Here is a 27,065-nt window from a genome sequence, read left to right as displayed (position 1 = left end):
TTTGTAGTAAGTGGAGAAGTCTGTAGGATACCCTACCCTGGGTCTCACGTGCCGAAGGCTGTCCTCCAGCTCTGTACATAGCTTAGGATGACCTTGAACTCCTTGAACTCCTGATCCTCCTATTCCCACTTCCACGTGATTAGGATTATGGGCTTGCAGCTACCACACCCACTTTTGGGCAGCACTGGGGATTGAATCTGACTTCATACATGCGAGGCAAGCTCTCTACCAACTGAGCCACATCCTCAGCCCTGCCATGGGCTCTTCAGCTTTTCTTGATGTAAACAAACATGCATTTACATTTACATATGGGGCATCCAGTTCTTGTAGTCCACACTGTTCACTCTTCTTATTGGTGCTTTGCTCTTTGGTAATGTATCATAGAAACGGTAAAAATGAAAATCACCTCAGACTTGGTCTTAGCACAAGCTTAGAACGCTTCCCTGAAGAGGTCTGTGTTTGGGAAATGTGGTGGTTTGAAGGAAAATGGCCCCAAAGGCTCATAGTGAGTGGCGTTATTGGAGGTGTGGCCTCGCTGGAAGAAGTGTGTCCCTGGGGGCAGGCTTTGTGGTTTCAGATACTCAAGCCAGGACCAGGGTCGCTCTCTCTTCCTGTTGCCAATCTGGATGTAGACTCTCAGCTGCCTCTCCAGTGCCATTGACTGCCTGCATGCTGCCATGCTTCCTGCCATGATGATAACGGACTAAACCTCTGAATTATAAGCCAGCCCTAATTAAAAGTTTTCCTTTGTAAGAGTTTCGATGGTCATGGTGTCTCTTCATAGCAATAGAAACCCTAACTAAGACAGTATAGTTTGGGAAGATATTCTATATCAGGTTAAAAATTCCTTTCCATTTATAGCCAGTGATGTTTTATATTTAATACTATCAAATGCTTTATTTCCATCTTTTAAATAGGCAGGGTTTTTTTTTCCTTTAACTTATTATTCTGGTCAATCTATCTATCTGTCTGTCTGTCTGTCTGCCATGCCTGGCCTTGAACCCATAATCCTTCTGCCTCTCTCTCCTGGGAAGGGAATACAGGGCATACTGCCCTAAGAGGCAGACTATGGTGAATTCAAATCTAACTTTTCTGATGTATGAACTGCCCTTGAATGTCTTTATATGCAATTGGATTGAATTGGCTAATATTTTGTTCCAGAGCTGTCAAGTCTATTTATGAATCACATTGAATTTCAGTGTCTTGTATCTTTTCGACCTCATTTTACCCCTGGGTTTTATAAGTTTCTATTAATCTTGCTAAATGTGTTGTGGTGTGTTTCTTCAGTCTCCATCTTCTTGAAGTGGTTTATTTGTGGAAAGATAACTGATTCGGTAGATGTCTTGGTGGATTTCCCTTAGAAAAACCATATGGGCCTGGTGTTTGTGGAAGAGGAAATTTGTGTTTGAGTCAATTTATTCTGTAGTTGTAAGTAAATATAATTGGAGGGGCTGGGAAGGTTGCTCATGGTACAAAGTACCAGAAGGGCCTAGGCTCAAGCCCTAGTTTTGATTTTCTAGTTCTAGTTCTTTCTTTTTTCTTTTTTCTTTTTTTTTTTTTTTTTGGTTTTTCGAGACAGGGTTTCTCTGTGGTTTTGGAGCCTGTCCTGGAACTAGCTCTTGTAGACCAGGCTGGTCTCGAACTCACAGAAATCTGCCTGCCTCTGCCTCCCGAGTGCTGGGATTAAAGGCGTGCGCCACCACCACCCGGCGATTTTCTAGTTCTTATGTCAATATTAGTAAGACAATTTTTCCTAAAAATATGTCCTTTTTGCTAATGCTTCCAAATTTACTGTGCTAAGTTACAGTAACATTTTTTCCTATCATTTTAATCTGTTCTATAAGGATTGTGTAACAATTTCTACTGTATTATAAACTTGTTTATCTTCTTATTTGCCTACTGACAAACCTGGCTAGACATTTACCACCTCATTAATTCTGTCAAAGAGCCAACCTCTGGCCTCGGGAGCTGCAGCTTTTCTCCGCTCATTCCTGTGCTTTGTTTGTTTGTTTGATTGGTTGGTTTTTTGAGAAAGGATTTCTGTGTAGCTTTGGAGCCTGTCCTGGAACTAGCTCTTGTAGACCAGGCTGGCCTCAAACTCACAGAGATCCGCCTGCCTCTGCCTCCTGAGTGCTGGGATTAAAGGCGTGCACCAACGCTGTCTGTCTTAGAGCAATCTCTTGATGGTCTTCGGATTTATTACTTTCCTATGCTAAGTTAGAAGTTTAAAATAATTAATTTTCAATTTTTCCTTTAAAGTTTCTTTTTCAATGAATGCCCAGCCTTTCAATTAAAGATTTATTTATATTATTTCTAATTATATGTCTCTGTGTGTGCCTGTATGGGTTTATAGGTACCACATGCATGCAGTGCCTGAGGGGGCCAGAAGAGGGCATCAGATCTGCTGGAATTAGAGCTCTAGATGGTTGTGAGGCATCATGCGGTTGCTAGGATTCGAGCCCAAATCCTCTGCAAGAACAGCAAGTGCTCATAGCCACTGAGCCAGCTCTCCTGCCCTGACCCTTTCAACTAAAAGAGTAATTAGCTTTTGAGTTGGCACAGCAATCCTATTTCTGCGAGTTCTTCCTAAGAAGCCTAAACCAAATGCAAGTACAACAGTGGGGGCTACATCAACATCTACCATGGGGAAAAAACTAAAAACAACTGAGCCCTCTGCCAACAGAGGGCATTCGGACGCCCTGTAATATGTGTGTACAGTGTAAGGCTTCCTGGTGTCCAGGGAGTTATGGCTCCAGGTACAGAGCATGTTACTTTCGTTTGCAGATGAAGGGGCAAGCTGGACCACAAGTACCAGTGACTCTGTTTGTTAAAAGCTATGGTCTTAGATCTCGCTGGGAGGCCACTGGGTCCTTGCCCAGCCATCTGCTCAGATTGGTTTCATTACTCATTCTCCAAGCAGTGACCAGGAAAGAATCCCGAAGGCCAGGGATAAGACCAGAGACCAGGTGGCAGGTGAGATGAGGAAAGAAGGACAGTGGAAGGTGGAAATCCATGGTGGCCGGCCTCCTGGGAAGGGACATCAAAATCACAGTACAGCAGGGCCCTGCTTGCTGCTCCCCAGCCTCCCAAGTCTTTAGGAATCTTGATATCTGTTTATTTATTTTAGGATCTCTCAAGACTGTTCACACTCCGAAAATCTCGCTGACAAACATGAGCACCAGGCGGACTTTGTGCTGACTCTACACGCTGAGGGGGATAAGCAGCAGAGGGACCCTCCGTGGAAGAGCCCCGGACAGGGACCACAGGTGATGCTGGAGCCCCAGCTTGGCTCACACAGAAGCACAGCAAATGAAGGTCAGAGAACAGCCAGTGTGTGCAAGAAGCAGAGCCAGCAGGGCCCAGCGAGAATGGGAATGCTTCTCCAGAACAGTTCTTGCAGGTACTCATGAGCACGCCTCCAGCCTGGCTGGGGCTGTGCCTGAGAACCAGCAGCAAGCCCCCACCACCCCATTCCTCATGTTTTCCGAGAAGCCCAGCCTTTGCTGCGTGCCATTCCAGCCTGTAACCAGATCGCTGTTAATTAATAAAGCTGTCAGCGGACAGTCCTCTCTGGTCATTAGGAGCCTTTCAGAAACACAATCCTGCCGTCATCACCCACCCGACCCTCCGCTTATGGTGCAATTAACTTAATGCTATGCAAATGCGAGGCTCTTCTCATCATTAGCTTATAGCTAATCGCATAATTGGGCCTTCAATGGGGTAATTAGACGCGATCTCCTCCATTAGTCTTACAAGGCTAATTATTGTTGAGGGAGGGCGGGCGGCCCTCCCAGAGCTTCTTGCCCAGTGCCACATCTGGCACAAAGCTACAACAACCAATGGAGAAGCCACCAGGTAAAATGCAGTCCAGTCCACCCAAGATCCAGAGCCATGACCCACCGTGAGGCTGGGCAGGGAAGCCAACAGGGACTCGGGAAGGCCTGGTGGGTAGCTCTGCCCTTCACCTGTAGAATACGGCGTTTAACAGCAAAGGCAAAACCAACTCAGCCTGCTGCCAAGCCCCCAACTGGGGCAGGGGATCACCCCAAATCAACAATGGTAGCACCCGGGAGACTGGCTTAGTCCCTCTGAGCCTTCAGTGCCATGAGGAGGGTGAACCAGCTGCTGCCTGCAGCACTTCCGGGTGGGCTTTTCTGATTTGAGCCATGGAATGAGAAAAGAGCCCAGGATCCTGGACTTGCCTTGACAGAGTAGAGGGGATGGGCAGGGAGGTTGGAAGGTGGCCCCGGACCCTTTGTAACCTAGGAACAGGCAGAAGGGACAGTTTCCCAGACTGAATCAGGTTACCATCAGATAACTGCTCACCCCAAGCTCTGACCCAATGTGGGGAACCCTGGCCAATATGCCAGGGATGTACAGAGTCTCTATCATGGCGTGGAATTGGGTCAGGATTACCAGTCACCTCACAGATACTGAAGGACTGAGGCTGCTAAAGCTGGCGCGTAGTCTCTAGAACACGGCAGCTCTAGAAACAGGCACCAGATGAGTGGGGACCTAGTGGGTTGAGCCCCATTAGGGCCTCCTCTCTGAGGCCAGCAGGCTAAGTTGCGGGAGGCTGCCTACATCCGGATGAGTCTGGACAGGGAGGAGAGAGCTGAGGGCACAGAGCGAAAGCCTTGTAGGAAGCTCTCGATAAAAATTCCAGAGCAACCCTGATGGATGTATTAAGGGTCTTTCAGAAAGGAAAGCGCCAAGCTTGGAAATGCCTGAGGAAAGTTGGATGATGGGGAGGAGAGGTGGGGCTCCATCAATCTAGAACATTCTGACCAAAATCCCTCAAGGCTCTCAGCCTTCTACTGCACCATATGAACAGCCGTGTCATGTTTCAAACCACCAAAGAAACCAACATGGTTGGAGCTCACTTCTAGGACCCAGGGGACTGCACTGGGCCTGCGAGAGCCAAGAGGCCCAACCGCTCCACTCCACCCACCAGCTCCAGACTTACACAGATCCCTCCTGGGTGTTCTACGTGCTGAATTATGCCCCCTGAGATTGATATGACCGAGCCCTACCCCCAGAACCTCAGAGGGCAACTGTATCTGGAGATGGGGCTTTGCTGTGGAGATTAGGATGCCCAAGGCCACCCAGGGGCTGAGGCCAGCACGCTCTGAGTGTCCTGGGAAGACGGGATCCAGACGGGCAGCAGGGCCTGTGAGGACATGGGGTCGAAGGCTGAGTCTAAAACCAAGGAGAGAGGCCGTGGGAGGAGCCATGGCTGCTATGTCAGCCAAGCTGGCCAGGAACTTGAAGCAATCCTGCTACCTCTGAACCCTTGGTGTTGAGGTCACAGGTATGAGATATCACAACCCGACCTGAGCTGTCCTGTTAAAACACAGGGGTCTGGAATGTAGCTCAGAGGTAGAGATTTGCTTAGCATGCATAAGGCCCCAGGTTCAAGCCTCAGCACTCATAAATACAATAAAACATAAGGACCCGGGTCTTACCACTCCCCTCTGCAAGTCTCTGTTCAGGTCACCTTCCCTAGTCACCTTCAATCCAACATATTCCTTTTCTTTTCTTTCTTCTTCTCCCCGCCCCCACCCCAGACAGGGTTTCTCTGTGTCACTACGGCTGCCTTGGAATTAGCTTTGTAGACCAGGCTCGTGTCGAACTCACTGAGATCCGCCTGCCTTTGCCTCCTGAGTCCTGGGATTAAAGGTGTGTGCCACCGTCACCCATCAAGAATCCAAAACATCTCCTTCCTCTCCCTTCCAATCTTCCCATCTCCCTGTTCTCCACGGAACCTGGCCTGTCATGCGCTGTGCGCATGCTGGCTGTTGCCATCCTTTCTCACTCCAGCCAGAATGGAAGACGCGTGATGGCAAAGCACACCGGGTTTTGTTTCCCGTGGTGTCCTGAGAACTCAAGTGGGGCTTGCCTAGCAAACACTGCATAAAGCAAGCACTAGCCTGTCACACCAGGAATGGTTCGTGTCGTTCTGGGCCTACGTGGAGCGAACAGACATCAGAACAGGCTTCCTATAGGAGGCACTGTTTGAGCTAGGCCTTTAGAAAAGAAAGGATTTGTGTAAAAACCCACAGCCTCTCTGGAAGGAGAAAAGTCATGCTCAGGAAACAGAAGTGGCAGGTGAGGGGAGGCCTTAGGACAGGAAGAGAAGGGGTGGGGCTGGGAAGGAGAGGCTTGGGCTCCTCTCTCGCCTGGTGCCTGGCGCATCTTTGGTATGTAGCCCTGTCTCTGTTTCTAGGATACATTCCCCAAAGGCAGAGGCCTAGGGGGGAAACAGAAGTACCACACTGTAGCGGGGTGTGTGTGTGGGGGGGGCTGACCCACCTGTCCATGCGGGGGCATCTGGGGTCTCAACAGGGACAGCAGTGCCCAGAGTTTCACAATCTCATAAAAAAGTAAAACCACACTTGTATTTGTGGAGGACTTTCCTGAAAAGTTTTTGATATTAAATGGTTTAGCTGATATTTAGGAAGGACGGGCTCCCGCAGCCCACCCCGCGCCTCCTCATCTGGCAGGGGTCTTGGCTTTCCCGCTGGAGGCTGGGTTCAGAAGTTCAGCACTTATTTAATACTTCTGAGGATGCTGGAAATTGAAGCCCACACTGATGTCTCCTGAGTCTCCTCCGAGGGAAGAAAAACAAACACCATTTCCCCAAGTCGGCTCATATTGCCAGGTGCTCGCCCGTCTCCAGGAAATGAATTTAAGTTAACGGTTGAGCGTTGTGCCTCTCTCAAATGGGGGCATCTCCATCATGGAGCCACTCAAATGCCAACTACCCTGGGCTCCATTCTGTTAAAGGTCACCTGTCACTCTCCACCCAAGGCAGGAGATTGCTTTGATCTGATTTCTGCCTTGCAGAAGGCATGTTTATCTTCTCAGATGTCTTACTCACTGCTAGCTTGGGCCAACCTGGTTCTGGTTGGATGCAAAGCATTGGGCCTCTAATGAGAGCCTGGAATCCACAGGGATCAGGAATTGAGATGGCTTTGTCAGAGAAGACAGTGGGTCCTGAAGGGACCCAGGGAGAATGAAGTTGAGCAGAGGGGCAGTTCCTGGCCATGGAGCTCAGCAGCACAGACACAGGAAGACCTGAAGGTCAGTTCTTTCTCTCCAAATGGCACACGTACTTGGAATACTGTACCAACTATTCTCCTTGCCACAGCCAAACATCTGCCAGGCAACAACTGAAGGGAGGAAGTGCTTATTCGGCTCACAGTCCATCCTGGTGGGGAAGCCACAGAGGCAGAGTCCATGACCCAGCAGGTCACACCGCATTCACAGTGAAGACCACTGGTGCTCAGCTTGCTTCCACATTCAGTCTGGGTCGCTCGTCCACGGGATGGCTCCTCCCACCTCAGTAAAGCCTTTCTGGAGAAACTAGTCAAGATGATTAAGTTAATTTTGATTAACTGTGACAACATGCTAAGAGTAGGGGACAAAGAACCTTTCCTAGGTCCCCTGGGGGCACAGGAAAGTGGGGTCGGTGCTACAGACAGTTCTGACATCTCTGTACAACACTTAGGGAAAGCTAGCTAACGATAAAAAAGAACACTGAACTCTGGCACACACCTCTGGACTTTGAATCTGTTGTTTTTTGGCTTCCAGGAATCAAATTCAGGTCATCAGGTTTGGCAGCAAGGTTTTTCCACACGGAGCCATCTCACTGGTCCAGCTCACAAAATCAGGTTTCAGAAGACCTCACTTAACTGTCTCTTACACCAGCCCGAGTCTTCAGGGACTCTTTCTTAAGACCCGCTGATTCCCCAGAGTACTGGCCATCTCGTGTAGGCTCACCTGCTGTTTACCACCCTGAGGTACTATATGGAACCCTTCCCAAGTCCCAGGTTCCCCATGGGGCCCACAGGGACCACCTTGTCTCTCTGACCCTGAGGCTCATGTGTTTTGACACATTGTGAAATCCTTGTGGCCGCAGGCAGAGGCCAAAGGTAGCAGACACTTCTGATGTCATTGCTTCCAAAGTAATTGCTCTTGTGCTCTCGGAGACAGACACAAACCCAGTAACAGACTGCCATCAAGTAAGTTTTAACCCAGGAAAAAAGCCATGCAACCCCCTCCATTTGCTCAGGGGTCTCGTCCCCAGACTTTTTCTTACACAAACATTGGAAATGAGTGGTAAAATGTCAACAGTCTCTTGGCAGGAAAATAATGAGAACATTCTCATTGTCCACTCCATTTCCTATTTACCGAAAGATTAACACGTTGCAGCTCCAGGGCTGTGGGCTGATGGCCCCTCACTGCTGTAACTGGTCACTGTCGGGTTTGGGGCCCAGGGTGGGTGTGCCTCTGTCTTCAGACCCAGACTCAGCTCCCTGGGCAGCCTGCCCTCTGACCTCAGACCTCTCAGAGCTCGAACACTCAGGCACCTTGTTCCAAGCTCCCACCCTCAACCCTGGAAGTGGCTTACAAGTGGGGCACTTGGCTTTGCTACAGTGAAGGCTGCCGCCTGCTGAGAGCACTGTCAGGCCGGCCACAGGGCTATCTCCAAGTACAGTAGGCATAACAAGCACCTTAGTAGCTGGGCCAGCAGCCCAAAAAGATGGTCTGTGCTGGGGATAGTACACGAGAAACAGCCCAGGAGGACCCGCATGGCATGGCAGAAGGATACAGAAGGGGTACTGTGCTGCAGGATGCAGAGATGAGAGGGGTGGGGTTCCTGAATAAGCCTTAATTTCACAAGGTCAAGCATCCAATGCCAGCATAGGCCATCCCATCCAGGGCAGTATACCACACTACAAAAGGACTCAAACACACGCACTTTGGTTTTTGGTCTGTAAAGACAAGTTTGTGTGTGTGTGTGTGTGTGTGTGTGTGTGTGTGTGTGTGTGTGTGTGTATGTAGCCCTGGCTGTTCTGGAACTCACTTTGTAGACCAGGCTGGCCTTGAACTCAAAGATCTACCTGCATCTTCCTCCCCGAATACTGGAACTGAAGCTGTGCTCTATCACACCAGGGTCTCAAAAGGCCCAGTTTGAAACTGGGGCTAAATATTTTGGTGCCTGGGGCTGAAGAGAGTTCAGTGGTTAAGAGCATATATTGCTCTTCCAGAGGACCTGGGGTCAGTTTCCTGTGACAACAGCTCAGGGATCCACAGGCACTCACAAACATGACACATATTTATGCACACACACACATGCACATGATTAAAAATAAATAAATTTCAAAAATGTCTGGTTCCCCATTACAAGTGGTTTGCTAAAACCCCATGCCAACCACTGCCCTTACCGAAGCCCTACATGCCATCAGAAGCCTGGAGTTGGGAAATTATTTAAATTAGCCAGTATACAGGAAGCCCTTGAACTCTAGCTGTAGAACACCTGCCTGTACTCAAAAACTCTAGAAGCTGTGGCTGGGTATGACCCCTGCCTGGCCTACCTGGCAGCTCCCTCTCGCTCCCTATGAGTGACAGAGCCTGGACTTGCATTTATCTGCATGTCACTGTGTCACGTCTACCACTCGGCCATGTCTCACTTTTTGCATTGCAACATGGCAATTTCATCTATGAAGATCACACTGAAGAACTGTGCAATCAGAGTCGTGCACAAATGCACATGCACAGGTGTGCACGCACACACACACACACACACACACACACACACACACACGGTACGTTTGTGATTCTGTGTTGGGTTGAAGGCATAGCTGACTTGCACTTGGCCTCAAGTGTCTCATGGGCCACAGGTTGAACACAGCTGGGCCCTAAAGGATCTTTTCTCTTACGTGACTACAAGAGAGGCAGAGAGGGAACGTGTTTTTATAGATGGACACCAGTGTAAATATGATCTCAGAGGCTCCTATGCAATGGGTACGCATGGCTCTTTGATGTCTCACAGAGGGACACATTGACTCTTTTCACCCTTGACCCCAGAGGATTAGCTGAAACAATGGTCACTTTCTCCAAAGTCAGAGTGTGTGTGTGCATGTGCACATGCGTGCACGTGTGCTGTGTGCGTGTGTGTGTGTGTGTGTGTGTGTGTGTGAATGTCTTGGGACAGGGTCTCACTCTGCAGTCCAGGCTTGCCTTTAACTCATGGCAACCCTCCTGCCTCAGCTTCCCAAGTGCTAGAATTACAGGCATGAGGTACTAACTACACCCAGTTTAAAGTCATCCACAGGAAAGCTAAGGCCTGCAACCCAGAGTGACACCTGCCTAGAGGAGCCATCGGAAGCAGCTGGCCCTGGCTATGCTTCTGCCTGTGGAAAACAACCAGGCAATGCGGGGATCTCCGTGGCAGACAGATCTGCTGAGACGATGGCCGTGGAGTTTGAGATGTCCTCAAGAAAAAAATCTCCCTCAAGCCAGAGGCATCCCAGTCCAGACGGTGATAAGTATTCCAGCCCATGTCTGCCAGACTCTGTGACGACAGCAGCAAGCCAGGGTCACCCGGGTTCTATTAGCTCAATTAATGAGGAGTAAGATAAGGCTAACACCCTGCTGGTCGGGCAGCTCAGGCGTAGAGCTGCGGTAATGGAGTTATTAACCTCTGCCAGCCGCCGAGTTCTGCTGCGGAGCCCAACTCCATTTCTTCATTCAGGCCTTCATTAATGGGCTGTTTATTATCTCTAATCCACGTAAGGATCAGCTGCAGAGATGTGAGAGCTTCCTGGAAGGACCGGGTGATAATGAGAGAGAGAGAGAGAGAGAGAGAGAGAGAGAGAGAGCGCATGTGCTTTGCACGAGCAATCCTACTTTGCATTTTAATTTCCTTTGCTCTTCCTGCTGCCCTCTTAAGGACGGTAACATCCTCACTTTGCGGTGATTACAAGAGGCCCGGGCCTTATCCAAGGGCTTCACTATGTTGTTCTATCAAGGAACTTGTCACACAGAATGAAGAGTAACAATCTTTGAAAGAAAAGCAAGAGAGCTTGGGCATATGAACTACATGCCAATACAGGGCTGGACTTCACAATGCAGCAGAATATTCCACGATTTAAATGTTAGCAGAATTAGCTGACAGGTGGAGTTTAGGAGGATCAGGAGTTCAAGGCCATCCTTGGTTACAGAGGGAGATTAAGACTAGCTTAGACCACAGGAAATCCTGTCACAAATAATAATTAGTAATAATAATAAAGACAAGGAACTGTTTGACTACTGTTGCATCATGGGTGGCCATCTTTAGCATGAAACGATGCAGCCATTTCCACTTCTACTGAGATGGGACTAGACAGTGCATGGCGACAGTGCATGGCATCTGTGCATGGCGACTGTGCATGGTGACTGTGTATGGCGACAGTGCATATGGCAACTGTGCATAGTGACTGTGCATGGCAACAGTGCATGGCGACACTGCATGGCGACTGTGCGTGGCAACAGTGCGTGGCGACAGTGCGTGGCGACAGTGCATGGCGACTGTGCATAGTGACTGTGCATGGCAACAAGGCATGGCGACTGTGCATGGCGACTGTGCATGGCGACTGTGCATGGCGACTGTGCATGGCGACTGTGCATGGCGACTGTGCATGGCGACTGTGCATGGCAACAAGGCATGGTGACTGTGCATGGCAACTGTCCTGAAACAATGTGTTTACACTCAATACACAGAGAAATCTCCCCGCTGCTTCTGGGAGGGTGTATGCAACCTGCTCTACCAGAGAACTCTATATTTGAGTGAGTCTCCCCAGTGGGGGACCATGTGGAGCCAGCTCATTTTTAGAGTATTTCAGCTGCAGAATTTGTATCACCCTCCCTTTACACAGACACCCCCCCCCCTCCAAACACACGCACACACTCCTTCCACCCTCTAGAGCAGGGGTGCTAGGAAGTTGAGAGACTAGTGATTACTGCCTCATTTTCTGGATAAGAAAACTGAGGCTAAATGTGGTCACAGAGATGAGTACTAATCACGCTGCTGGGAAGAGTGACGGCTTAGGAGCCGGGTTTGGGGCTGGTCTCTGTTGGCCCCAGCTTCTCTAGTACAGGCATCTTCCCTGAGTAAACCTACTTTGGGGCTGTGGAATGGATTTGATAAGATGAAAGGAGGACACTGTCATTCCACAAAGACCCAGTCCCCATGATTCTCATTCATGGAAGAGGGGGTATGGAGGGGAGGGGGAAAGCATCCTCTTCAAATAAGCAATCAGATAATCCAGTGAGTGAGTGGCTCAATGAAATGAGCAGACAGCCCTCAAGAGATGGAGTACAAATGACCAATAAACACAGGAAAAATGTCCACCGTCACCTGTCATCAGAGAAATGCAAATAAAAACACACCGAGGGGTTGGAAAGAGAGCTCAGGAATTAAGAGTAAGTGCTACTCTTGCAGAGGACCCAAGTTCAGTTTGCCAACAGCAACTTCAACTCTGAGGGATCCAACACCCTCTTCTGGCTACCACGAGCTCAACACTCACATGCAAATACTTTAAAATAAAAGAAAATCTTGTCAAAACAAATAAACAAAACCACATTACTACACTGAGTCAGAGTGGCAGTCATTAAGCGAACAAACAGGGACATGTTGGTGAGGATGCGTAGAAAACTGTAGTGTAAGCTCATCCAGCCTCCGTGGAAGCAAGCACGGAGGCCTGAAAAGGTGATCTTCCCCAGGACCCAGCTCCATCACTCCTGGGAATCTGTGTGAGGACTCAGTGTTGTGGAACATCATTTTAAGATGTGTTACATTTGTTTATGCCTGGTCTGCTCATTTGTTTAATGATACAGAGGTGTGTCGTACTGTTTTATGTTGCATTTAACTCTCTGAAGCAGTGTTATTGTGCCTGTCTAAAACACCTGATTGGTCTAATAAAGAGCTAAATGGCCAACAGCTAGGCAGGAGAGAGAAACAGGCTGATTTGACAGGCAAAGAGAATAAATAGGAGGAAAAATCTGGGAAGAGAGGATCCAGAACAAAAGGAGAAGGAGAGGAGCACTCCAAGGGCCAGCCATCTAGCTACACAACAATCATGGAATAAAGCAAAGAAAGGTATACAGAAAGGTAAAAGGCCAGAGGCAAGAGAGAGACAGAAAAATTTAAGTAAAGAAAATCTGGCTAGGGGCTGGAGAGATGGCTCAGTGGTTAAGAGCACTGGCTGCTCTTCCAGAGGTCCTGAGTTCAATTCCCATCAACCACATGATGGCTCAAAACCATCTAGAATGAGATATGGTGCCCTCTTCTGGCCTTCAGGCACACATACAGACAGACCACTGTATACATAATAAACAAACAAATACATAAATATTGAAGGAGGAGGAGGAGGAAGAAGAAGAAAAGCTAGAAACAAGGGCATTTCTTAAGTAAAAATAAGACTTCATGCATTTTTTTGGGAGCTGAGTGGTGGACCCAACAAAGAGTAAAGAGCAAATAGAAAAAAAAAATACCACTCCAAGTCAACAGGTCACACCAGTGTTTAATGCTGCGCAGGGCCTAAGCGCTACACGATGGCTCAAACTAGCTGTCCAAGCCAGGTGTGGTGGCTCACACCTTTGAGCTAGCATTCAGGAGGCAGAGGGAACTGGATCTGAGTCTGAAACCACCCGGTCTGCATAGTGAAATCTAGACCAGCCAAGGCCACGTAGTGGGACCCTGTCTTAAAAACAAAAACCAACCAGTCAGGTATTCAATAACAGACTGAAAGAGAAAGATTGGGTATGTACGCAATGGACCTTTTAGCTGTAAAGAAGGACAAAGTCGTGTCCTTTGTAGGAAAATGTGTACCTACTGGAGATCATCACATTATGTGGATTAAGTTGGTCTCAGAAAGCTAAACGTCACCGTGTAAGGGCGGTGCACACCTTTCATCCCAGCACTCAGGAGGCAGAGGCAGGTGGATCTCTGAAAGGAGCTAGCCTGTTCTTCAGAGTGAGATCCAGAACAGCCAGGGCTGTTACACAGAGAAAACTTGTCTCAAAACAACAGCAACAAAATAAATTAAATAAAATAAAAGCAAAGAGAGAGGAGAGAGAGAGAGAGAGAGAGAGAGAGAGGATGAATGTCACCCATTTGCTCTCATTTGTGGGTTCTGAACTATATAAATATGTATAAAATTATTTCTGCACGAATGATGTGAAAGACAGGACCTGTCAGGGGGATGAGAGAGACTGACAGGAGCTGGGACAGGAGAGAAAGGAGAGGACAGCAAAGCGAGGGGTAGGCTCAATGCATAGTGCATACTTGATGGAATGGCCTTATTTAGTCCAATACAATGTAATTAAAAATCAATGATTAAAAGCACTGGTTGCTTTCCCAGAGGACCTGGGTTCAATTCCCAGCACCTACATGGTAGCTCAAACTGTCTGTAACTCCAGTTCCAGGAGATCCAATGTCTTCTTTTGGCCTCTGCAGGCCCAGACACATTTGTGATGCACAAACATACATGCAGGCAAAACGCTCATACACATAAGATAATTTTTAAAATTTTATTGAAACAAGGTCTTACTATGTAGTTTTGGTTACCTGGAACTCACTACGTGAACCAGGCTGTTGTTGAACTCATAGTTATCTACCTGCCTCTGTCTTCCAGTGCTGGAATTAAGGTTATGTGCTACCATGATCAGCAGGTAAAATAAATATTTAAAGAATTAAAAAATAAACGGCTCAATTTTTTAAAGGAGGAGAAGAAGAGGAGGGAGAAAAAGGGGAAAGGAGGAAGAGGGGGAGAAGAAGAGGGAGTGTAGAGGGGGAAGAGGAGAAGAAAGGTTGGTAGGAAGGAGGGGGAGTTGGAGAAGGAGGAGGAGCGTGGAGGAGAGGAGAAGAACCCTAACCTAAGTGGAGAAGTGAGCCTCAGAGTGGTTAGAGAATAAAGAGCGAATGGGAAATTGGGAGAGGATGGACAAGAAGCTGAGAAAGGGATGCTTATCAGTCTGGGACCGACCCAAGGATGGTCTGGCCCTGGAGGAACAGGAAAGAAAGCTTGGCTATATGGAAGGGTTGGCACGTATGTCTGTGTATCGCAAATGTGTCTGGGCCTGCAGGGGTCAAAAGAAGACACTGGATCTCCTGGAACTGGAGTTGCAGGCTGCCTTTGGTGTAGCCTAAGCCCCGTGTATGCAGGGCTGGTTTTTGGGCCTCCCTCTGTAGCAGCTGGCCTCTGGCTCCTTGGAGGTAACAGCTATGTGAAGTGTATGACCAACAGAAAACATCAGCAGCAAGATACCCAGAACCAGCAGGGCGCTGACAGCTACGGGGAGAGCCCTTGGCCTTGCTAGAGACAAGCCAACCTCTGGAGGCAAGACTCACATGGCCCACTTAGAAAACATCAAAAGAATGAATTCAGATTCCACCATTTCCTCCAAGGAACCTTGACAGCAGTTTCCTGTTTGGCACAGTCTAAGCCACAGATGGGCAGTGTTCTAGAGTGTTCTTGATGGTCTAAATTAGTCCAATGAACAGAGAGAGAGAGACACTGGAGAAAACGGCGTCATAAGAAGCCTTGTTAGTATCTGCTAAATGGCACCTGAGATCCATCAAGGCCCTTTCTTTCACCTCCCTTTCTAGGATCCACAGTTATGACTGAGGCCCTGGGGAGGAAGGGGGGCTAAGGTACCAGGGAAAAGTAGGGGTTCAGATACCCAGTTGTCTGAGATAAGACAAACTTCCTGGCATCCTTCAGAGCTTATACCTCCCTCTCCATAGCGAACATGGATCTCAGAGAAAAGACATGGCTGCAGACTTGCAGCGCGAAGTGAATTATTTGGCTGTATGCAGAGGGCAGGCTTCTATGCGCAGCCTCGGCAGCCTTCCTCTTTGTTTCTCCCTATTATTGTTACGTTTTAACAAACTTTATAGCCCATTTTATTTGTTCTCAAATAACTTTTTCTCCTTGCTTTCGACACATCAATTGCCCGGCTTCCCTCACCATGAGATGCTAGAGCAGAGAGATTGATACTGCTGGGTGGAATGTAATTTACTATTATGGGCTGTGGGTTTATGAGGCAGGAGCCTGACAAAGCATTGCATTTGAACACACTGTGCTTATTGGCTCGAAGAAGAGATTTATATTTGGTGAGGAGACAATAACTTTGTTTTCTGATAAGCCAAAGAGGTCTATTTTTGAGTCTGGCACACAGAGAAGCTTGCCCGTCCCCAATAACTCTATTTACTAGTGTGAATATATTTTAATAATAAAATTGATATATATGTAAATTTATTTTATTCTAATTCCATTGAATCCTCCTGGAAAAAAGAGGAGGGTGGGTGACTGTGGGGCCTTCGGAGATTGTTTTTGTATCTGAGTTATAGGTTTCTGTATTGTATCCCTTGACTGGCTTCATGGCTATAATTCTGCCAGGATTTTCTCCTAGTGTCAAGCCGGCAACACCGTGCTGGGGTGTTTTATGACCAGCATCACACCTAGACCAGAGTTACAGTTCTGGTGCTTGTCCTCACACGGGGCGGACACATTTTAGGACATTTCTCTCCTTCCCGGCTGAATCCGGATGTGAGGGGTTCGTGGTTGAAAGCCCTTTCTGAATTAATCTCCAGAATGTTCAGTCCAAAGCTGCGAGGGAGCCTAGGGAGGAGGGAGGAGGGAGGAGGGAGGAGGGAGGAGGGAGGAGGGAGAGCGCAGTGCCGGGGAAACACGGAGACGTGTACCAAGGCACAGGAGCAGACTTCATCATAGACAGCCATCTTTGTACATTTTCTGCCTGTTTTGTGTACTAGGGTCAAATAAATTAGGTTGAAAATATTTACGAAGTCTTTAGAAAGTGATTTTAAAAACCCAACTCCAAGGTGAATGGAGATGTGTTCACTTGCAAGCTTGCCTGAAACCAAACTGCTTCTTGAATATTCTTCCTGGGTGACCCAGATCCCAAGCACCCTCTCCTCCAAGAATTCAATCTTGGCAGAATATTTTATACTACAGGACACAGATTTCTGTACCGCCTGGGCACCCTGAGTCAAGATGGAAAAGTCATTTGCTTTATACAACCAGCACTTGGTTCCCTCCCCTGTAGGTGACACCTGTGTACCCTCCCTTAAAGGGACACTCCATATTCCCACGCCCTGGGGACTAGACGACCTGACACCCTTGGTGGCTGCCTTTGACCTTAGTCCCTGGGGCTTTTGACCAAGTTCTCCAGTTCCAAGAGATCCAGTGTCCTCTGCCTGGGCTCCCAGGAGACTCACGCCAGGGCTTTTAAAGCTCTTGTCACTAATGACCCCCCTTTCACTGCGAAATGTTCACGCAGCCCTGCGTAGAGAGGATGTGAAAACCAAACACTTATTGATGATAAGCCATACGGAAGGTTGGTTTAAAACAATTCTTTAGTAAAAACATATTTTTACTTTCAATTAAAGAGGAAAACAAATTTTCATACAGAGGAGAATTCAATCTTGGCAGAATATTTTATACTACAGGACACAGATTTGGTAGATCTCTTGATTTTATAGTTAATGTGGAGAAGGCCGCCTTACACCAACACATAGCACAAAATGGCAGGCCTGTATTGAGGGCCATTTTGGAGGTTATTGGGAATTCTTTTTTCCTCCCCAGGAAAGTGACACTTTTGTTTCTTTTGTTTTCTAGATGTTTTATCTCAGCATGCAAAGTAGCGGATTTCTTTGTGGCATTTTAACTCCTTCTAGGTTTTGGCTGAGTCTTCTCCCTGCCTCTAAATCTCCCACTTCTAGTCCCCACGTGAGTCCTCTTTCCCTCAGAAGAGCTGAATAAAATCCCCTCTTCTGTGTCCACACAGCAGGTGTTCTGTTACCCCAATCTCTCTCTTACCTCCTTACGCTCTCAGGAGTCCCTTTCCAGTTCCCCGACATCTCCACCCGCTGCTGCTCCCATATAGATGAATGCACATACACATACACAGGCGCACATGCACACACACATACACAGGCTCACATGCACACACACATACACAGGCGCACATGCACACGCATGCATGCACACACGCACATGCACACATACGAAGCTAAGATCCACAAAAGAGAGCGATTACATGGTATACTGTGCCATTCTGAGCCTGGATTACTACTCCTAATATTGTCTTGGGCTGACGTGTTGACTCACAGCTATCAATCTGATAGGGAACCTGAGTGCAGTTCCCAGCACCCATATCTGGTGTTCACAACTGCTGTAGACCCAGCCCCTGGGGTCTGACTCCTCTGTCTCCTGTGGGCATGTGCACTCATGCATATATACCCACACAGACACACAACTAAAAATGTAAAAAATACTACTTCCCAGTCCCATCCACTTTTGTATAAATTGCATAATTTCATTTCTCTTTGGAGTGGAATAAAATTCCATTGTACACAGTACTCGTGATGGCCGTTCTTGGTTTTCAGCTTGACTACATCTGGAATTAACTAAAACCCAAAAGCGGAGGGCACACCTGTGAGTGATCCTTGCTTCATTTGAAGTAGGAAGATCTACTTCTGGTCTGGCTTTTGAGGTAGGAAAGCACACCTTACTCCAGATCTCCCGAGCTGAGAAGACCCGCGGCTAATCTGGGCCACCTCTTCTGCTGGAGCCTGTATAGGACATGGAAGAAGAAAGCTCCACTCTTGCCTGCTTGCTGTCCCCTTGCTAGCTCATCCATTTCTTCACTGGCATTAGAGTCTACTCCTTCGGGGTTCCAGCATCTACTGCAGACCAGCTGAGACATCCAGCCCCGTGGACTGGGCAATGGCTGAATTCCTGGACTTTCCGTTCATAGGAAGCCACCATTGGATGAGCTGAACTGCAGCCTACAAGTCACTCTATTAAATCCCCTTCTCGCTATGTAGAGATCATTCTGTAAGTTCTGTTTCCCTAAAGAACCCCGACTAATACTCAATTCACATTACCCGTCTACCAGTTGACAGACATCCAGGCTGGTTCCATTCCCTAGCTATTGTGGATACAGCAGCAGTCAACACGGATGAGCCAGTGTCTCTGTGCACAATACGGAGTCTTTGGGGACTCAGGAGGGGTCGAGCCGGGTCATAAGGCAGTGAGCCTGTCCTGGAACTAAATCTGTAGAGCAGGCTAGCTTCAAACTCACAGAGATCCACCTGCTTCTGCCTTCCAAGTACTCGAACTAAGGCTGCGTGCCACCATGCCTGCCTTTGTTTCTGTTTTTTTGAGATGGTTTCTCTCTGTAGACCTGGCTGGCCTCACACTCACAGAGATCCACCAGCCTCTGCCTCCTGAGTCCTGGAATAAAGGTGTTCACCACCATCACCTGACTCTGAATAACATTTTTGTCTTTGTTTTTGTTTGTTGGTTGGTTGGTTGGAGACAGGGTTTTTCTATGAAACAGTTCTGGCTGTCCTGGGACTTGCTCTGAAGCCCAGTATCCTCAAACTCAGAGATCTGCCTGCCTCTGCCTCTCAAATGCTGGAATTAAAGTGTACCAGCAGTGCCTGAGCAATTTATGTTTTTAAATCACCTGGAACTGAAGTTACTAGTGACTGTCGCCACCTGATGTAGATGCTGGGACCTGAACCCAGGTCCTCTGCAACCGCAGAAAGGGTTCTTAACCACTGAGCCATCTCTTCAGCCCAATTGAGTGACTTCTTTTTTCTAAACACATGGTCTTCTGTAGCCCAGGCCATCCAAAACTGCCTTATATAGCTAAGAGTGACCTTGAACTTCTGATTTCTTGCTTCTGCCTCCCAGTCCTGGGATAATAAATGTGTGCCACCAAACCCAGGCTTTCTATATCTCTGGGGATTGACCCTATCACTTGGTAAGTGCCCCCCAACTGAGCTACATCCCAAACCCTAATTTAACAATTTTTAAAATGGAACCCAAGTCAGCGAAACAGCAAATTTTAAATCCAAACATTTCAACACAGTACAACTCTCAAACATAATAATCTGCTATTCACATGCTGAAAAATGACAGTAGACAAATATCTACTGTATTTGTTTGCCATAATGAAGCCACTGTTTCCATAAGAGCAGAAACTTCTATATGTCACACAAACACTGCTGTTTATAACATACCACAGTCTCTGATCTGAGCCGGGCATGTTTGGGTCAGTGTTCTTTGGCATCATATGACAAAATGTCATACACAAGGCAAAGTGCATATATGAGTTTAGAACCAAGATTGCAGTGAGGTCGCACCATGCACCACAGGCAAGCACTGTCAGAGGCACCTTGGGTTCACAATGTGTTCGATTACAAATCATTTTGTTCAAATTCATGGGTTCAGAAAACTTTCATTGTTGTCAAAATTTTCATAAGCGACACATTCAGTCCTTTGACCCCAGACATGATGGTGATATGTATACCTCCTAATCCCCAGAGTCCACAGGGACAAAGGACTAGGCAATGAGGCAGATTAGGGATCTCAGTGTGTCCAGTCATTCTTAGTTCCTGGGTCTCCTTGAAGGACAATGGGTGCAGAGGGGTCAGGTGCTGGCCTGAAGGTGACAAGCTATGAGCCACGGAGGGTGGCTGCCTCTCCTCCCAGCTTCAGGAAAAGAACGCAGCCCAACTAAATCTGCAGCTTGGAGCAGCCGAACTTGTGGTAAATTATGACCGTGCCTGTCAGACCTGAGACACCAGCTCCTGCGGCTGTGAGACACACATGGGCCTCTCCAAAGACAGATGATTTACGAAACAGACAGGAGTGTCTCGGAAAGGGAAGGGAAGTGATAAAAGTTAATAAAAAGACCATGAGTGCTCTTTAGATGAAAAATCACTCCTCAAAACACAAGGGCATTTTAGATAAAACTGCATCCGTATGCTCGGGGTAATTTAGAGAGGGCAGGCTCCGCGGAAGCAAGAACTCAAAGATGATGAGGTTCTTAACAGATGAGGAGAACACCGCCACAGTTAAGAGGACAGGAGGTACCTGTCCCAAGGGGACACCAGAAGCTTCTAGAACTAAGAAGGAGCCATGAGAAGGAGTGAACCCAGCAGGGGAGAGGAAGTAATAGAGAAGAAAAGGAGAGGCAAAGTTCAGCATGGGAACTGGTGCCTGCCCCATGCGCTCATCATTCGTAGACAGGCAAAGGGCCAGGAAAGCAGTCAGCGCCTCTGGTCTGAGGGAAAGGGTACTGAAAGGGAGGGGAAGAGGGAGAGAAGATGGAAGAGGAGGGAGGAAGGGAAGGGAGGGAGGCTACGAGGAAGGGTGGAAGGGTGGGAAATCAGGATGGAAGAAGAGCAGAAGAGGGAAGATGGTAGAGAGAGAAGGAATGAGCAGAGGGAGGGAACACTATCCTAACATCCTCAGGGCCTCGGCCCCACACGATGTCAGAGGCAGGAATGATTTAGGATGCTGGTGTGTGTGTGTGTGCTGGACGCCGTCAAGAACTCTGCCAGATGTTGTTTACAGGAAGGTAAGACGGAGACATACTTAGGGATGCAAAGCCGAGTGTTTACATGCCCTGCTGAAAATGACTCCGTATAATCCATTCAAATGAAAGATGGATCAGAATTAATAAACACGGAGGCCGAACTGTGTAAACAGCTGGTGATCATGGCGCGATCCGGCTCTGCGGAGGAGGACTTCATGAGTTAAAAATAGGAAAAGGAAACTGTCATAGTTCTAGAAAGTAAGTCTTAACCAAAGAAGACCTAGACAACAGCTCATGTAACAGACCAGCACGTAGATACCGAGTGTTTGTCTCTGCTCCCAACACTCACAGCACAAGACAGGGTCAGGGCCAGTGTCTGTGAACGGAGGGGAAAGGGAGAGCTGGTGTCTGTGAATGGAAGAGGGGGAGCTGATATCAGGAATAGAGGGGTAGGGGGAAGGTGTCAGTGAACTGAAGGTGGGAGAGAGGAGAAAGCTGATGTCTATGAATGGAGGGTAGTGGGGAGGGGGAAGAGGGAGTGAGGAATGGGGAGAGGTGTTCAGGAGTCAACTCCAAGTCAGAAGAAAGACAAAGAGACTTCCCTTAGTGCTGGCAAAAGAAGGCTCCAGTAGGCAGGTCAGGTGACCCAGAGAGAAGCCAGTCCATGTAGGAACCCAATGGTAGTCACCCCGATAAAATAGGAAGAGACAAATCCCCCCTCTGGACTCTGTGAGCTTCCCTGAGGGGCTGCCGCATATGAAAGGATAGCAGGTTGGCCCGTGGGAAACTAGGTCATCACGCAGCAGGACCGGCATGAGAACCTGGCCTCTGCACTGCTCCAGTCTGCGGCTGGGCTCTGTAGGAGCAGGTCAGCCATCAGGAGTGTCAGCCTGCCTCACCTAGCTCATCCCCTTCAAGGTTGAAGATGCCAAGATACTAGGAACTCAGACATTGACTGTCAGCTTTTACAACGTCCTGTTCTAGAGCCCACAGGCATCTGCAGGTCTCCAATCGCTGTCCTAAAGCTGTAATCACTTAGACTCCAGGAACAGCAAAGCTTTGTGCGGCTGACCATGCCCCAAGAGAACAGCTGTCTCCAAGTGGCTGCACCCGGGGGGTGGGGGGCGGAGGTCACCCCAAGGAACCAAGTTTATCTGAAACATTGCCATACCCAGGCTGACACAATGACAGCCAGAAGCCACCTCCACCAGGGCTGCTTAATTATGCGGCCTCTTGGGCCCCATTCTTCCTCTATTTAAATAGGCAAGCACCCAAGGTGACTGTGAGGTGACTGGACCTCCCCACTGTTCCCTCCCCACTATGCCCTCCCCAGTGTGCCCTCCCCACTGTGCCCTCCCCAGTGTGCCCTCCCCACTGTGCCCTCCCCAGTGTGCCCTCCCCACTGTGCCCTCCCCACTGTGCCCTCCCCACTGTGCCCTCCCCACTGTGCCCTCCCCACTGTGCCCTCCCTAGTGTGCTATTGTTTCATCCTCTCTTTTCCCCGCCATTACTTCCATTACTTCCGTGTCTTACTGGATACCGGGGAGGGAGGCTGGGCTGGCGTTTGTGGGCATGACACAGGCTACAGTCCCTTGGGCGAAGGGAACCTCAATGAGGAAACACCACCACCAGATTTGTCTGTGGCCATGTCTGTGTGACACTGTCTTGACTGTTAACTGATGCAGGCAGGCCCAGTCCACTGCGGGTGGAGCCATCCCTATGCAGGTGGTCCTGGGTTCTGTAAGAACGCAGGCTGAGTAAGCCAATGAGCTGGGTTCCTCCATGTTCCTGCTTGAGTCCTACCCCAACTTCCCTCAGTGATAGGTGATCAACCATGAACAGGACGTGTAAGCAAAACACTTTTGAGCCAGCTTCCTTCTGGGGTAACTACTCTTGGGTGTGTACAGCTCTTTGGCCAGAGCATGCAGGTTCCACACAGCTATTAAGACTGGCGGGATGGGGGTGTGGTCCATCTACTAGCATGCTTGCCTAGCATATATAGAGCCCTGGGTTCAATGCCCAGCACCACATAAACTGGATTTGAGGTACACATATGCAATCAGAGCACTTCAGGAGGGGGAGACAGGAGGATAAGGAATTCAAGGTCATCTTCGGCTATTCAGTGAGTTCAAGGGCAGCCCAACATCCAGGAGATCCTGCATCAAAATAAACAAAAACCTGGAAGTGGAATCTTTTTTTTTTTTTTTTCAAATCCCAACCAGTGTGTTCTATTGTGCTTTGAACTGGAAATGTCTTCGCAGGCTCCATGTTGTTCGCTTGAGTCCCAACAGGTAGTGCTGTTTTGGGAGGTTCTGAAAACTTTAGGAGGTGGGGTCTAATTGGAAGAAAAAGGTCACTGGGTTTTTGCCTTTGGCGATTATACCAGGTCCCCAGGTCATAGGCAGTAAAGACCACAACAAACACATGTACCCTATCATGTCCTGCCCAAGCCCATGGTGCTCACCAGCCATGTGGTGACCGCCCCCCACCCCCAAAGCACTGAGAAAGAAGAAATCCTTCCCCTCTTAGTGAGCAGAAAAGTACCCGACAAATAACACACCACCAGAAGAGATAAGGCAAAAGCCATATGAAACAATAAGAACCATCAGAGAGGCAATGCCGCCAGGTTTGACAGTGCCCCTGCAGCCCAGGGAGACAATGGGACCAACTAGGGCCACATAGTGATCCTGACTTAAATAACAGGACTAGGGAGTAGCTTGTGGGTGGAGGGGCTGGGGCACCCAACCCTAAAAGCAAACCAACAGAGAAAGAAGTGAAATATCAATGAGAAGTTAACAAATCACTTGGTCCTTAAGGGGCTCCTGCAGACAGCATGAGCAACAAACACTCCTCTGAGGGTACAAATCTGAGCATAAAATGAACATGTTTCACTTAAACCATATGCTTAATGACATGACTTTAAGTTTTAATTATATATTGATCAAAGTAACTATTAAACAATTAGCCAAAGAATAAACAATTAAGAATATAGAGGTAGCCGGGTGGTGGAGCACACCTTTAATCCCAGCACTCGGGGAGGCAAAGACAGGTGGATCTCTGTGAGTTCAAGGCCAGCCTGGTCTACAAGAGGTAGTTCCAGGATAGGCTCCAAAGCTACAGAGAAACCCTGTCTTGAAAAACCAAATAATAATAATAATAACAACAACAATAACAATAATAACTCAGAGGTTCGCACACACTCCATAGTGAATAAATGAGTGTAATAAAATGTTAAAGGGTCTAGTGAGATGGCACAGTCAGAGGGCCGTGCCTATATTGTGTTGACATACGTCACAAAACTAAAGTGTCTAGGGCAAAAAAGATGGCATGGCATAAGCTGGCAGCCTGAGTTTGCTCCCCAGAACCCACATAAAGTGGAAAGAGAACTCAGTGAGTCACCCACACACACGCATGTGTGTGCGTGCACACACACACAAAACCTCAAGTGGCTCACCAGTGTGGTAGTGTTGGAGAAATAGACATGGGAAACAGAAAGTTCAGACAGAGGTAGACCTAAGAATGTCAAAGGGCGGGTCATGCGTGTGGACAGACCCAGAGCAACATTAACTAGAACTCAAACCCACAACCTGCAGCAGGATTTGAACCTTAGCCTGACTCTGAGTTGACAGGGTAAACGAAGTGGGATGCATGGGGAATGGGACGACGTGCACCCCTTTGGTGCACTAGAAACTCTTGGTGGCACACCACCATCACCTGAGTCCCCAGTGGGAAGAAGATTGCCAGGGCCCTGGAAGGGCCTCTGGGGAAGCAGCTCACCTGTTGGGACTGTAGCCCATAGAGGTCAGCATCCGTGCCTGGTCCAGGTCTCTTGGGAAGCCGTGCAGCACCCACCCTTTCTGGATGCAGTCTTGCTGGCTCAGACGTTCAGCCAGAGCCTTGGTGATGATGCTGTCTGGCACTGTAGAGGAAGAAGGATAGGAGAGCGTGCTGTAGCCAACAACTTTCTAGTCTTCATGGGCCACATGCCGAGCTACTGCGTGGGTAGCTTTGGGCAGAGGCAATTGGAACCACCTGGACAAGGTCCCTCTGTGGCCCAGCGACAAGAGCCACCTGAGATGGGCCATGCAGCGGGTGATCTTGGCCCTCACCTTTCACTCCTTCACGAGACACCATCCTCCATCTGAGTCTGTCATGGCAGCTAAAGCATGAACCGAGAAGCACAGCAGTGTTTGACTCTCTGAGATCTGGAGGCTAAGAGGCAACGTTGAGGGCCGACCCTGGAGGGTGGACCCCTCTCTAGTTTATACGCGCCCTGCTGGGACTGGAGTTACAGATGGTTGTGAGCCAACACGTGGGTGCCAGGAACCAAACCTGGGTCCTGTGTGAGAGCAGCCAGTGTTCTCAACTGCTGACATCTCTCCAGCCCTGGCTCTCTCTGTTCAAAGGGATGCTTGTGGGGGTCAGAACTGAATTTTATGGAATCATATCTCTCCTCACATCTTTGTCTGGGCCCTAGGGATTGAATTCTGGCTGTCAAGCTGCCATGGTAGCCTTCCAGGAGGACTCCATCACTGAGATGCAATCACTCCTTAGGGTCCCATCTTCCCGACCACCATCTTAGCATATGAATTGGGAGGTGGGGGGGGGGGGAGCACAAGCTTTGGGATCACAGCAAATGCTTCTCCTGAAAGCACACCTGGTGCGGAGTTTTAATTTCCACCCAACACCACTGCGGCTCCATCCAGCCGACCTCAGAGGATCTGAAGTTCACAGCAACCCCTCTGGCCTCCCGCCGAGGCTCTCCTTATCCATCTGGAGAACCCGATCTCTCCAGACTCACAGCTCTGCTCCTACCTGGAGACTGAGTCCCCAGCACAGGAGATGAGAGAAGCCTGTTTACATTGCTGCAAGTGACATTTTCCCGAAACTCATCCCTTCTTCCTAGACTCATTAAATGCTCCGTGTTGCTAATGTTCTGCGTACTGGCAATTTGCACGGCATCGCCTGCGCTTTGCACTCATTTTCCCAGAAATACTCAGTAAATATTACTCCTGTTTGCCATGGATGTGGGCCCCAAGCGGGGATGCTTGGCTGTTTCTCTAGAAGCTTCTGCAAGGTTCCCCTATCACCAAACATCTGTGGCTCTAGCAAGTGATTTAGGGCATATTTCGAAGCCTCACGAGGCCCCACAGGCCTGCAGCCTAGGCAGCCAGTGAAGGAGAGGCACTGCCTTCCACATGATGATTTTCTGAGTGCTTCTCTGTCTCAAAAAAAGCTATAGCTGTATTCCAAAGGATGAGCATCACCTTAGACTTGGGGCTTTCTAGCCAGCTGGTACAGTGGTGCACGCCTTTAATCCCTGCACTTGGGTGGCACAGGCAGGTGGATCTTTGTGAGTTCAAGGCCAGCCTGTGTAGGGAGGGAGACCCTGTCTCAACCAAACTAAGGCCTCTGGCTGCCTCTTGCCCTGTGGTGATCTCAGGACTTGACAGGAGTTGACTTAAAGGAGAAAGGGTTTAGCCGGGGAGTCAATGCAGGAACTTGAAGCAGCAGGTCACATCACGTCCACAGTCGAGGGCTCAGCGCATGCACATTCGTGTGAGTGCAAGCACGTATGTCACCACATGCATGTGGAGGTCAGAGGGCAACTTTGGCTGCTATTCCTAGCCTTCTATTTTGTAGACAGGATTTCTTAGTCACTGCATGCACAGCTTGCGTGGACTTGGAATGCTGGAGACAGTCCCCAAAGAATTCCCTCCTCAGCTGGGCAGTGGTGGCACAGGCCTTTAATCCCAGCACTTGGGAGGCAGAAGCAAGCGGATCTCTGAGCTTGAGGTGAGCCTGGTCTCCAGAGCGAGTTCCAGAACAGCTAGGGCTACCAAAACAAATGAACAAACAAACAAACCAACAGTTCCCTCCCT

General features: G+C 48.7%; 1 protein-coding gene across 1 annotated transcript in view; it reads right to left on the bottom strand.

Annotated features, from left to right (window-relative positions):
• Positions 1-27,065, bottom strand: part of Ak8 (adenylate kinase 8) — a 118,226-nt gene that overhangs the window by 27,532 nt on the left and 63,629 nt on the right. Inside the window, exon 11 of the mRNA XM_041674942.1 lies at positions 24,961-25,102. Within this exon, the coding sequence (XP_041530876.1) occupies positions 24,961-25,102 (142 nt within the window). The remainder of the gene's footprint in view (positions 1-24,960; positions 25,103-27,065) is intronic.

Source organism: Microtus oregoni, unplaced genomic scaffold, assembly GCF_018167655.1.
Source record: "Microtus oregoni isolate MIOR12 unplaced genomic scaffold, Mior012 000025F_ref0000491, whole genome shotgun sequence".
Lineage (NCBI taxonomy): Eukaryota > Metazoa > Chordata > Mammalia > Rodentia > Cricetidae > Microtus > Microtus oregoni.
This window is presented reverse-complemented; position numbering and strand designations above follow the sequence as displayed.